The 14,504-nt window shown below is 42.0% G+C and overlaps 1 protein-coding gene across 3 annotated transcripts in view; it reads right to left on the bottom strand.

Annotated features, from left to right (window-relative positions):
• The window catches only part of FAM53A (family with sequence similarity 53 member A), a 99,765-nt gene that overhangs the window by 55,406 nt on the left and 29,855 nt on the right, over positions 1-14,504 (bottom strand). For 2 of the 3 annotated variants that reach the window (XM_073610937.1, XM_073610936.1), the window contains exon 2: positions 671-898. In XM_073610937.1, the coding sequence (XP_073467038.1) occupies positions 671-787 (117 nt within the window). In that variant the 5' untranslated portion in view covers positions 788-898. Of the gene's footprint in view, positions 1-670; positions 899-14,504 lie in introns of those variants that run through there. The other variant, XM_073610938.1, reaches the window with a different exon arrangement.

Below are 14,504 nucleotides of genomic sequence, written 5' to 3'. Positions count from 1 at the left end.
CCTGCCCACAGGTGCTATGTAACCAACCATCAAGCCTGAGGCATTGTTTACCCTCACTGATGCCAGACCCAGGACAAAAATTCTACCCCAACTGGCCATAAAGGAAGGAGAATATTTCAGCGTGCCTATGTCACTTTGGTTTTTGGTTCTGTCCTGTGCAGTGAGATTGGAGCTGTGCTGAATTTGCAAAGCAGGGTCCACGTAACCTCAAAGCTAGGGCATCTGAAACGAAGATGAGCGTCAACTTGAAAATACATGTCTTGTTCACTTGTATCTGATGTCGGCGATCTTCTGATTGCGCGCTGTTGAGATACAAAGTTCTAAAAAGCAAACACTGACAAACAAGACCAGTTTTACTTCGTCAACGTAATTACTGGGCTCCTCACAGTACAGAACAAACCGTGGGAATCCCAGTACTTAAAAATGAAGTTCTCTAACCAAGTATTTGATAGTTATACACCGTGTTCCTTCACGCAAGCACAATGTGAAGATAAACCACAATTATTTTTATTAGAAAGCCTCTAATGTTCCAGTTAATGAGACAATTAAGCCCGACCTGCATGCACTTAAAAGCAAAATTATTAGCAATCTGTATAATTTGAGTATATTAACACGTTGCACAACTTGTCTGATCCAGGCCTGAAAGATGCCCAATTACAATACCACATACCAGATTAATGTTGTACGTTTTGCATGAGCGATCGTCAAGGCTTTGGTTCTGTAGCTTCTCGGTAATTAGTGTCACCATGTTAGTCCTTGAGTCCCCGCTCCTCAGCCCCACGATCATCGATCCTCTGGTCTTAATACTGTCTGATCATTTCAGTTCTTGTTGAAGTTGAACATCTTCCTTGAAGCGAGCAGCCTAGTTAATTTCAGTGCTGTAGTTCATGGTTCTCATCTAAAATGACAAAGCAGGCCATGTTACATTATGTTGCCTGGGTACGTCACTCATATCTAATTTAGAACGCTCACTAAAAAGATTTCGTCATGCTGCATAGCTAGAAGCAACGATAGAGACAGACACATTAAGGCCCTGTGACCTATAAAACACAGCAATCGTGTAATACCCTATATGCATTGAAGGGATTTTCCAGTCTACAAATAAACCTCATGTTAAGAGAAGAGCACATGTCCAGTGGGATACAAGACACAGGTCCATTTCTGCCATACCTCTAAACCACATACATTCAAACAAATTCTGTGAAAGGCACAAATAATTCAATCACTTATAACTGCTTAAATTTGAAGAATTGTCCCAGCTATCTTACTCTGAACTACAGACCACATCTGAAGAAAATATGGTGACTCAGTGGTTAGGACTGCATCCCTAATCAAGCTTGACCAGGGTCACGATCAGCGTGGAGTTTATAGGTTTGCTTCTTTTTTTCTGACAAGTTTTCCAGTGTCCAAGATCTTTTTCACACCCCCTCAAAAAAAATGCCATATTAGATAAATTGGCTTCTACCAACATTAGCTTACAAAAATAGAATTGTTATTAAGCATATAATGATACCAAGATATGAACTTTTACCAGCTTAACTAAAACAAAGTCTACATAAGCAAAAACTAAGCAGTTGTTTCTAAAGCTTGACAAGCACATCTTTCTCCGACCCAAAATGGCTCAACACACAGCTTTGCATTTTTGCTATGCACAAACCTAAAATGTAGCATACAACATCAGAGCCACTTTGAAGCCACTCCACCACCACCAGGAAAGAATTCTGCATGCAGGCAAAGAACCACTCAAGTGGAGATGCTCTGAATTAAAAACCAACTTAGACACCACTAAAATGCACCTGGATATTACATCCAAATGTTGTCAACTACAGTCCCCAGGCTCTAATAAAATACAGACCAAAGGTTTTAACCCATCTACACTATATCCACCCTCCAAAAAAAAAAAAAAAAAAAAAATACATTTGCTGAAATTCTACTTTAAAGCGTCAGATTACAACATCTAGAAAAACCAGTGCGAGTTCTGAAGGATCCTTCACATGGAAGAAGAAATATGAAGTCTTGCACAAGAGGTATGCACAACAATTTCATAAAATGCTATATGTGGATAGATTAAACACATGCACATTGCAAAACCGTACATGGAGTCTGTCTGTAAACATGGTTTAATATATGGCTGAAGTCTCTCCCTCTTTTTACAGCCAAATACCTATAAGGCTTGTCTATAAATCACTGAATGAAAAACAATCCTGACCTGAAAAATCTCACTGTTTACTGATTAAGGCAAAGCAGGTTGGATCACTACTGAAACTAATTCTGATGCGACATTCTCACTTTTTAACTGTGAAAATTATTGTAATTTCCAAATTTTTTTGGGTGTCCCATCCAGTTGCTACCTAGATCTCAATTGGCCCTTCTCATGCAAAAAACAGAACCAGTGAGGCTCCGAATTGTATAGTTTGCCCAGCCTGCAGTATAACACCACCGAGATGGGAGAGGTGGTGGTGGAGCAGCATGATCTCTCCAGAGCCAGCTTATTAATGGGTCTATTGGTCTTTTAACCCATCCAAACTATCAAATCAATGAATGATCAAAGCATTCTAACCTGTCCAAATGATCACTAAAAAAAAAAAGTCAACTGGCACAGTTTGTCTCATAAGAGAAGCAATACATTTTACTACGTTGCCCTACATAGTAGCCTTGTAGTCCAATAATACACATGGATAAGTGAGCTGCAAGACTGAAATGGACATTCAGTACAACTGTAAATGAACAGATCCATGGGTAACAACTCTTAACTATCCCTCATTTGGAAGGACTGCTTCCTTTGGAACTAAATCTCTGTCTCTTTCCTTCTCAGTTGTTCCTCCTTCTGATCTGATTTATAGACCACTATAAAAACAATCAAGAATGTTATACTACAGGTTATTCTACAAATGTATTTGGAGGTGAAACCAATAATTTTTGTGCAGTAATTTTCATGTTCCGTGTAATTGGTGGCATGTTCTTTGCCCATTTACTTAGGGCTAAAAGGTGTCCCTCCTTCCGATCTCAAAAAGTTGTACAGTATGGGTTTGTCTATTGTAGAAGGGAGTAGTCTGTACTTCCCACTGCAGGTGGCCCTCAACAGTAGTGGTAATGGAGAAAGGGAATGAAGTTAAAAGGAACTTGGTTCCTCTGACTTCCTACGGTCATAGGGAGACAGCTGTCCGATTGGCCACTGGCGCTCCATGTGATTCCCAGTGGTCATCTTGGGTCAGGCAGAGTCTATTTACGACTCTGCCTCCTGGGTTGACACCCTTTTCTGGCATGGACAGTGCTTAAATCTCCAGAGGAGATCATGCAGGAACTATGTCTACCTCTCTTCGGGAAGCCACTGCTTTGGGTGTGAACCGGCCAGGCCGCATTCCACTCCCCTTCGTTGCAGACATTGTTGGCATCTTCCAGTGTTCAGAACGCTGTCACAGTTCGTAAGTGGCTCCAGACAGGTGTGCTTACCCGCCGGGTCTAAATAAGTTGTGTTGAACCTTTCTGCAATAGAAGGCTCGGTTCACATTGGAACCAGCTGAGGATCGCACAGGAGTGCTGTACGTCCCTATTCCCCGTTTCAGGGACGAATCAGGACCGAATCTATGCCTGAATTCGGCCCTGAAACGGAGCCAAGACACAGTGTTTCTGTGCAGCGCACTCCACAGCCGCAACAGAGATATGTGAACCGGCTCCATAGGGAGCCAGTCACGTTCTCCTGCTATGCAAATTGGATGTGGGAAAACCCACATCCAATTCGCATAGGTGTGAACCCGGCCTAACTTTGTTGACTGATTTGGACTCTGTGTTTAATGCCCGCCACACCATGCTGCAACTGGCTCTCATTCTGAAGGCTATAAGTACGCAATATTGTGCCCAGCCAGCAAGTAAACAATTCGAACACTGGAGCACTACATGGGTCTGCCACCAGAACCAATGAAACATCTGATCTGAGGCCTGTACTTTATTTCTATGGCGTTTCAGAGCCAGGACGACTTCCATAAGCAAAATATTATAATGTCAATGCCACTTTAAATATCTCTTGTGCATCCTACTTTTCTGCAATTGGGCTCAGCACTGCTAATTAATAATTTCTAACAGCATGCATAATTTTATGGGCATTCCACCATATATTATTTATTAATTTATTTAGCACAATTGTTTTCTTTATGACTGCCACAAATTTCAGGTTGGTTGTCAGGCGAGATTTGGGTTTCCCATATAGGACAGTTAGACAGTGCTGGACACGCATTTGGTGGATTGGGGAATTCACATGCAGGGTAAGACAGATGAAGTTATAGCACCAGAAGAGGTGTTTTCAGCCTATTGGCTCCATTAGTTCACCCACTGCTCTGGAGGAAAAAAAAAAAAAGGGCCGACTCACAAGGCAAAGAGCCATGTTTAATAGACACCAGTCAGCAAAAAACATTTTCTCATCTGATTTCAGCAAAATGGTATCTGATTGGATGCTTTAAGTTCCTGCACAATATCACTGCTCTTTGTACTGCTTTACTGAGTAACCCATAAGTTTAAGGTCAGGACTAAATCCCATGCCAAGAAAATACACTGGACCTCTGACAGCCTATGCCCACAGTTCCCCAAAACTTAAGTGACATTCAAATGGACAAAGAACATCTTTCATGTCACCAAGCCAGGAAAAACGATTTATGCAGACATAATTTCTCTGGATTCCATGGAAAAAGTGATATTATTCTTCAAAAACAGCAGCAGTAATCGTCAAATGCCAATTCTAACATTCACCCCAGGCAGTCGGCTGGGTAGTTAGTACCTCTCTTACATTAGTTTTACATGGCAAAAAGACATTGATTGTAGGTCAGCCAGGGTGAATGTGAACATCCGCCTTTCTCAGTACACCAACATTCATACAGATGGAGATATAAGCACTACACCATATGTATGCAAGATAAGGTTATTATACATTAATAGACTTATCTACTTTGGTAACTATAGCAGGTTTTGCTGACATGTATGCTTGCTGTAGATTTGGTTTTTTTTTTTACACCGGTTGCTGATGTTCTGTATAGATGCACGAATACCAAGAGGTTTCAAAGAAAAAGTAGAAGGCGGCTGCCTTGTAAATAGCAAGTCTTCTAGGTGGACTGGACCTGGTCAGGACTGGATCTGACTAGTGCAATTAAGTGACCATAAAAAAAGAAAACGAGCTGTCCCCAGAACTAGAACGTAAGAGGAATTCCCCTCACTTTGACAGATTACTTTCTGTTCTCTGAAACAGAAAGTGAAGGCAAACTTCCCCAATTGCCCCTACTCTATCCAAAATTTGGCTATACATACACCTTAAAGAAATTAAATAACCCAGGAACCTTTAGTGTATACACACAAACTTCAGGAACTACCAGCACCCGTAGTAAGAACAGTATGATGCAATTTGAGCATGAATGAAGCCACCCATTACAGAAAGGAGAGCTCCGTTGTTACAGAAAATGACCTGAAAAAATTACTTTACGCAGGGGCCACGTGGTAAGTATGCTAAGGTAACAGAGCAAAGTTTCTAAAAAAAAAAAAAAAAAAAATCATGAGTCTCCATTAAAGTGAACCAGTTAGCCACTGTAAATTTTTAAATGCAGATGTCCAGAAGATACACAGATGATTCTAGCAATATAGCGACTTCTGCACACACATCTGGGAGGAAAGTTCCTGTTGGGTAGAGACACTTTAACGCATGCCTCTCTGAAATGAGTTTTTAAAACCTCCCACCAACCATCTGTCTGTCCATAGAGTTTCTCAATTATCAATAAGGTCATGGTCAATGGACAGATATATGGCAATTTGTGGGGAGGTGGGGGGTTAGTTACTTGGTTCTGCTTTTAGGCAAGACTTCTACTTTTTAATGTTACCAGCAGTCCTGGCTTTTACCCCAAGCCCAAGAAAGCTCCAAAAAAACATAATATTCTGCAAATAAAAACATTTAAATCAATTAACTCATAATTGGCTATTCCATGCACATTCTGGAGGAAAACTGGCTCACAAACTTGAGCCCATCTAGGTGCAAGCAGCTTGCCCACAACACTATTGCACAGCATACTACTGCAACAGCTACAATCCGCCCAGCCCTTCCTGCTTCAACCCTCAGGGTCCCCAATTCATGGTTTTCTGGCACTATTCCCACTTTAACATGGCTTCGAAGCCCTGGCTGCTCGGACACCCATCCTATATCTTGACACATCAAAATGTATTTTTATGCAAAGATTGGAAATTTAAAGCTTCACATTGCCACTGTGCTTTGGGTAACCTGCAGTTTGTGTCGGTTACCTTCACTTTCTCATAGACTTCCATTATGTCCTGTGGCTTTGGTGTGCTTTCTGAAAGCGCACCAAAACTGTGGGTCATAATTGAAGTCTATGGGAAAGCACAGCTCCACAAAAACCGTGGATTAGCTCCCCTTTAACCAAAGCCCAGTGGGACAGTGTGAAGCCACCATAAGCAAGTTTACATTTTATCAACAAAGCCGTAGAGACAAATTAAAGATAGTCATGGAAGTCACTCAGCAGCCATTCTGTTACATAGTCAGGTTGAAAAGAAGACAAGTCCACCAGTTCAACCATAAAAAAAAAAAAAAAAAAAAAAAAAATTTTATATATATATATATATATATATATATATATATATATATATATATATATATATATATATATATATATATATATATATATATATATATATATATATATATATATATATATATATATATTACAATCACATATACCCAATTCTATACCCACCGTTGATCCAGAGGAAGGCGAAAAACCCTAGTAAAGCATGATCCAATTTGCTACAGCAGGGGAAAAAATTCCTTCCTGATCCCCCGAGAGGCAATCGGATCAACTTTACCTATAAATGTCAGTACCCAGTTATATTATGTACATTTAGGAAAGTATCCAGGCCTTTCTTAAAGCAATCTACTGAGCTGAACAGAACCACCTCCACAGGGAGTCTATTCCACATTTTCACAGCTCTTACTGTGAAGAAACCTTTCTACAACTGTTCTTCTACAAGGACCTATAAATCTCCATGTACAGATTTAGTATCTTGGGATAGTAAAGTTTACCCGTTATACTGCTGACATAATTTTACTGCAATAAAACGTATAATATGGTTAACTATACTGCAGCTTCTTATGAGGGAAAGATACATTTCAGATGAACATTACACTCCGCCAAGATATCACATGAAAGATCATTATCTCTACCGACCTTCACCCACTTAAGCAATTTTATATAACCATCTCACAACACAATAATTAAAAAGCCTAGTAGATATAGAATAAAAGCTTACTTTCATTTTCTTGTAAAGCACAAACTAAACACAACAGCAGCTGAGTGATAACTAAACCCAAGAACGAAAATAAGATATTGTAGCTTTTTAGATGTGCCAGCTGCATTAATTTTATTATTTTTAAGATAAGCTCATTTTCAGCAACTACAGAAATGCATTGTCCCCACTTCCTGTGAGCTGCCAAGAAAAATCTTCCTTCCTAGCTATCTTCTGTAATCTATCAAAGGCCATTAATAAACGGTACCTCCTTAACGGGATTTTTAAGGCAATTCAATCAAAACTAATTACTGATAAAAAAAAGTTTTTTTGTTATTTTTTTAAATGCGGAAATAAAAATAAAGACAGAGATTTTTTTTATTATAAAAACAATAAACAATTTGTATACAATTCCAAGAAGATTTCATCACATTGAGCATAATGGACATTCCTACCTACTGGGAACCATTTACAAGTGTATAATTGATGGATGAACAGCAAGTAGCTGGGGAATACCACTTCAACATATTCTAATGTTTTCATATGATGAATACCATTATGCTCAATGTGATGGGATCTTTGGGGAATTGTATACAAATTGTTTATTGTTTTTACAATACAAAATCTTTTTTTTTTTTTAAATGAGGAAATAAAAATACTTTATCAGTAATTAGTTTTGATTGAATTGCCTTAAAAATCCCATTAAAGCGGTTGTATTCCCTAATTATTAATTTTTACCTACAGGTAAGCCTTATTATATATTCACTTTGCACGCAGCCACTGACGTCAGCGCCGCATGCGCTTTGAATGCCCGGCTGAAGGTCCGGCAGACACTGCGGGACCTTGCTGGGAAGAAAACTCCCGCACGGAAGTGACGTCATTGACTGCGAGTGGCCAGAGCCGTGAACCCAGAAGACACGCCAAGGGCAACCGCTTTAAGGAGGTACCATTTATTAATGACCATTTAGAAGGAATAATGGCAATTACACAGCTGTAATCTACCAATTGCACTGCATGACATGTAATGGAGTTGAAGAGGTACAAATTGCAGTACATATTAGAAGAGCTGCCTGAAGGTGACAACCATGGCTCCCTCCATACATACAGTAGAGGTGGATTTTTTTAATTTACATATTCAGTATGAAATTTTTTTTTTAAGGTTTTCAGATTATTCCCTACATATTGGTGCAACAAGCACAAATTGTTGACTAGCCCATACAGAAGATTTTCAGCCAGCCATTTTGTGCCCACTCAAGAGAACCTTTACACCCAAAAACATCCTTATGTGGGTCTCAACACCACCTTTTTATCCCACTGTCCAATGGGTGCCTCCCAATTGGCAGCTGTATATTTCAGGGTAGGTAGAAGGAAAGCATGGTAAAAGCTCCAAATTGGAGCAGAAGTCAAGTCCCATATCAGCAGGGGGTTTAGGGGACTTCTCGGACACACACACACACACAATTGAATGAAAATTCTAGGTTTTAAAACTATTATACCAGAATAGTTGTACCTGTTAAATACTTACTTTCCTCCTTAGCTAGCTTTGAGCATGACACTCAACTCAACACTCAGAATGAGGGATTACCTGAAGTCTATCAGATGCTTTCTTGCCACATGTCTGGCCTTAAATCATGGCGCTCTGTAAACTACAGGTCACCATTACCACATGCCACACTGTGTTGGAGAACTGGTCCTTACAAACCAGCCTGCCAGGTTTCCAACTATTTAGAGGTACACCTACCCAAGTAGAACGCACCACCCACTTGATCTAGGACCTTGTGTCTCACATGGATCGGATATGTGATAGTCAACATTTATCTAATTTCTGCATTTTGAGCCCAGATCTGTACATCCGATAACCCTTGTGAATAGGAGCAGGCATTTAGGCATTTGGTTGTGTTCCACACTGACCTGGCAGACAGTGTTACCAGTATCCCATACATCCATTACACAATATCCTTTAGAGGATCGAAGGCCCTGATGAAGCGGTGTAGCCCTCTTTCGAACAAAGGCCCACCAGTTGTTGCGAAACTACACGTCCCATGAGGCATTGTAAAACTGACATTCACAGACATGACAAGGCATGATGGGAATTTTAGTTCCTGAACAACTGGAGGGCCATAGTTTGGAGACCCCTGACCTATAATGTACCAAGTACCATTTAGTTCCACGATTTTTGCATATGTAAACTACAGCGGAAAAAGTGACCTCACAGCCAGGCTAGAGGGCAAATGTCAAACTTTAGGTGACCTATGAACCCTGAAAATTAAGTTGATGTGTTAAGCTAAGCAAATTTAGGCCAATTCCTGTGAATCGGCTGAAATTCAAACCATGAGTGGCCCTGCTGACACCACCTGGATCACCAAATTTCGACTGAAAAACTGAATGAGGTAGCAAATAGAAATTGTCCGTTGTTAAGTCAGCAAAGTTACAATCTTAAAACAGGATATTCAGATTGCCTTGCAAGACCCTTAGATTGATTGTCTTTAAATTAAGATTGTTTCAGGAAAATAGCAGCGCCATTTAAGCACCTTTATGTGCAAGAGCTATGCGGAGACCATCTGGCAATTTTTAATGACTAATGGGTACTACAATGTAAATCTTGACACCTGCAGAGTCCACTGATCTATGCGACTAGAGAAAACAGAAGAGAGTGGTTTTGCTAAGTAATGTTATATGAGTTTTCCCAGTCAATGAATGTGGAACCTGAATGGCTGCTATATATGCCTTCATAAATCACCTAGAAAAGTGCATTTAAAGAGCTATGAAAAGCCACCTCCTACCTCAGACAAGCCCCATACACACAGCCTTACTGTATGGTTACATGGCTGACCACATCCAGAATGCAACACTGCTGCATTCTGCAAACAGAATACAAGGAAAAATACCAGATACCCTTCAAGCTGTGCTTTTACTGTTGCAATTTGTTCGATTAGAGCTGTTAATATTTCAACACCATCATAAACTGAAAGGGCCTGCTGCACCCTTCACTTTCCTTCAATATTGACACACAAAGGTCCTCAGCACCTGCAAGTTTAATACAAATACCTATACCTATTATGCAAAAATCCTGCAAATTTCAGTTCATGAGATTTGCTTCTCCCCACTCATGCATCAGAAATACAACTACAAACCATATTTTCAGCTAGGGATCTGTGTGTGTACAAATGCAAACTAAACTGATAAATTACTAGTCATATTAGTCCTGAAGGGTGAAACTCAGACGAGTCTGCTTCGCCATCAGCAACCAGTTTCCTTTTTTCTTTTGCTTGCCATGATATTCAAGTGGGGAAGGGTTAGGCCAGTGTTTCTCAACTCTAGTCCTCGGAGTCCCAACAGGTCATGTTTCCGGATTTCCCTCAGATGAAACGGCTGTAGTAATTACTAAGGCAGTGAAACTGATCAAATCACCTGTGCAAAATAATGGAAAGCCCGAAAACATGACCTGTTGGGGCACCTTGAGGACTGGAGTCGAGAAACACTGGGTTAGACCTCCTCAAGCTTTTTCGCAGTCTCTGTCCAGTTTAAGGAGCTTAAAGCGGAGTTCCACCTAAACGTGGAAGTCCCGCTTTAAGGACTCCTCAGCCCCTGGCATGGCACATTTGGCATGTCATTTTTGGGGAGAGCAGGAACCTAGTTTTTTTACAGGTGCCCAGCTCCCACCTCCACTCGCTCCACCTAGGCTACACAAGAGGAAGTTCTCTTCTTCCCCTCCCTTCCTGCAATCTTTTGGGACACATCACAGGTCCCAGAAGATTGCTCGGCCACTCAGGATGCACAGTGCGCACCCAGCTGTGAAGCCCCAAGTTGTCACAGCCGGGTGCCCACACTAGTGATGCTGGCGCGGAGGAGAGGCGGGAGAAAGAACCGAGGCTTCGGGCGGCCGCATCGCTGGATCGTGAGAGGTGAATGTGTGTTTAATAAAAGTTAGCAGCTACACTTCTATTTTGCAAGCTCTACTTTAACCACTTAAGAAACGGAAGGATTTGCCCCCTTAATGACCAGGCCATTTTTTGCAACATGTCGCTTTAACTGACAATTGCGCAGTCATGCGACGTTGTACCCAAACAAAATTGATGTCCTTTTTTCACACAGAGCTTTCTTTTGGTGATTTGATCACCTCTGCAGTTTATTTATGTGCTATTATATCCCCAAAAATTTTTTTACAAAAATGTCTCAGTTTAGGCCAATATGTATTCTTCTACATATTTTTGGTAAAAGAAAATAAAAATAAAGATTAACAAAATAAAAAATTGCAATAAGCATATATTGATTGAATGGGGCAAAAGTTATAGCGTCTACAAAATAGGGGATAGATTTACGGCATTTTTTTTGTTTTTTTACTAGTAATGGCAGCGATCTGCGATTTTTAGCGGGACTGGGACATTGTGACGGACAGATCAGACACTTTTGACACATTTTTGGGACCACTGACATTTATAAAGCGATCAATGCTATAAAAGTGTACTGATTACTGTGAAAATGTCACTGACAGGGAAGGGGTTAACACTAGAGGGCGATCAAGGGGTTAAATGTGTTCCCTGGGAGATGTTTCTAACTGTGGGGGGATGGGACTGACTGGAGGAGGAAAGAGATCGCTGTTCCTCATCACTAGGAACAGCAGATTTGTCTCTCGACCCCCGTCAAAACAAGGATCTGTCTGTTTACATTGACAGATCCCCATTCTGGCTCACTGCGGAGCGGTCGTGGGCGGCTGACATCGCGGACGCGGGCCCCCTATCGATCCTAAAGCGGCCAACGTACACCTACGACGACTCACCCAGGGGATCCAACCTGCTGCAGTATAATGACGGTGGCTGGTCTTAAAGCGGTTAACCACTCTGTCCCGGTGACCCATTGCCACTGAAAAAAAAAAATGAGGTGAAATACAAATTTTTTTGAGTTGTCCCTGGAACAAGAAATGAGGAAAAATCATCCATTGTGGATCCAAAGAAACAGTCTAGGATTCCCCTAATTTCCTGCTGGGTCTCTGGGACAAGAGTGAAGGAAAATGTCCTCAATGGTACTTTATAAATAGAAAAAAAAATAAATCACATAGGGGTTGATTTACTAAAACTGGAGAATGCAAAATCTGGTGCAGCTCTGCACAGAAACCAATCAGCTTCCAGGTTTTTTTGTCCAAACTTAATTGAAGAAGCTGAAGTTAGAAGCTGATTGGGTACCATGCAGAGCCGCACCAGATTTTGCACTCTCCAGTTTTAGTAAATCAACCCCATAATGGTAAACCTTTCAAAAGGATCTAGAACAGTGGTTCTCAACCACCATCTAGTGCCGTGACCCCTTGATAAAATTTCCCAAGTTGTGGGGACCCCTAACAGTAAAATTATTTTGGTAGCGTGGGTTGTCAGCACCCCAGGCAAGACAAGTAATTTGCTCCCCTAACCCACCAACATTTAGCGCTCCCTGAGTCCCTTCCATTCGTACAGTATTAAAACCCCTTATGGTACATTTTAGGATGTAGCACTCTCTTTGTTCTCATTTCTTTCCTTTTTATCTCTCTCGATCCTAATTTCTTGTTTTTTTCCCCCCATCCCTCTCTCTAGTCGTGTTTCTTGTTCTCTTATTCTTTCTCTCCCTTTTTCTTTGTTCCTCCCCCTCTTTTCCTCTCCCTTCCATGTATTCTCTATTTTTATTCATTGTCTTAAAGAGGGAGTCCCGCGAAAAAAAAAAAAAAAATTAAAAGTCAGCAGCTACAAATACTGCAGCTGCTGACTTTTAAAATAAGGACACTTACCTGTCCCAGGGTCCAGCGATGTCGGCACCCGAGACCGAATCATCCCTCGGGTGCTGCCGCCGCCATTCTCTGTTAGGCCCCTTTCACACTGGGGCGGCAGCGGTACAACAGCGCTATTTTTAGCGCTGCTGTACCGTCGTTCTTGCAGCGGTATTCGGCCGCTAGCGGTTCGGTTTTAACCCCCGCTGGCGGCCGAAAAAGGGTTAAATCCGCTCGAACAGCGCGGCTATAGCCGCGGTATTACCGCGGTATAGCCGCGCTGTCCCATTGATTTCAATGGGCAGGAGCGGTTTAGGAGCGGTGAATACGCTGCTCCTTCCCCGCTTCAAAGAAGCGGCTCGCAGGACTTTTTTTTACCGTCCTGCGAGCGCACCGCTTCAGTGTGAAAGCCCTCGGGCTTTCACACTGAACAAACAGCGGAGGCTGTTTAGGGGCGGTTTTCAGGCGGTATTTTTAGCGCAATACCGCCTGAAAACCGCTCCAGTGTGAAAGGGGCCTAAGGGAATCAGGAAGTGAAGCGCTGCGGCTTCACTTCCTGGTTCCCCACTGCGCATGTGCGAGTCGCGCTGCGCTTAACTGGTCCCCGTTGTCTTTGGGACCCGTGTGTGTCCCAGCAGACAGAGCGGTGGGGATGGGAAGAGGCATAGACTCCCGTGGGAGTCTATGCCGGAAGTGGGTGCAAATGCCTGTCTTAGACAGGTATCTGCACCCCCCTGAAAGGTGCCAAATGTGACACCAGAGGGGGTGAGGGTTCTGAAAAGCGCAGGTTCAATTTTTGTGTGAACCTTCGCTTTAATCCCTGGTGGGTGGGTGCGGGGAATGGGATGAGTGGCAGCACTGGGGGGATTTCTGATCAGCCAACTTAGGTGCTCTTGATCAAGGTCATCTGCTGATCTGACAACTGTAGTGGGGACTTTTAATTGCAACTATAATCACAGGTAGTGTTACTCACTGTGTCTCCGACTTTGTGGTGTCTTGCAGCAATGACACCTATGCCAAAATCAGAATATAGGGTCTCCTCCAGCCCCTCCCACTTCACATTCCTCACCAGTCAGCTGACCTCTAGTCTCTGCCCCCCAGCCATGCCGTGAACTGAATGGGCGGCTGCGAAGAGGCTGAGTGGGTGACCGCGGGCTCCAGGGACAGCCCTGCTGGGCGGCTGCGAAAAGGCTGGGAGAGCGGTGTGGGATTCAGGAACAGCCCAGGATTGGCTGACCCCTGGCAAATCATCATTTGACCCCCGAGGGGGTCCCGACCCCAAGGTTGAGAACCACTGATCTAGAAAGTGTACAAAATTGATAATACGTAATAAAAATTAAAAAAAAAAGTTGAGAAAGTGAAAAACTGGATTCTTGTCTTTATCATCCAATGAGATGTTTTGTATTCATGTTCTAATGCTAGAAAAATATAGCAACCCCTATATTCTATGGACTACAGAGGCATTTGTCTGCACCCAAGAAGCAATATATAAAAATTA

Source organism: Aquarana catesbeiana, linkage group LG01 (genome assembly GCF_042186555.1).
Source record: "Aquarana catesbeiana isolate 2022-GZ linkage group LG01, ASM4218655v1, whole genome shotgun sequence".
NCBI classification, from domain to species: Eukaryota; Metazoa; Chordata; class Amphibia; order Anura; family Ranidae; genus Aquarana; species Aquarana catesbeiana.
This window is presented reverse-complemented; position numbering and strand designations above follow the sequence as displayed.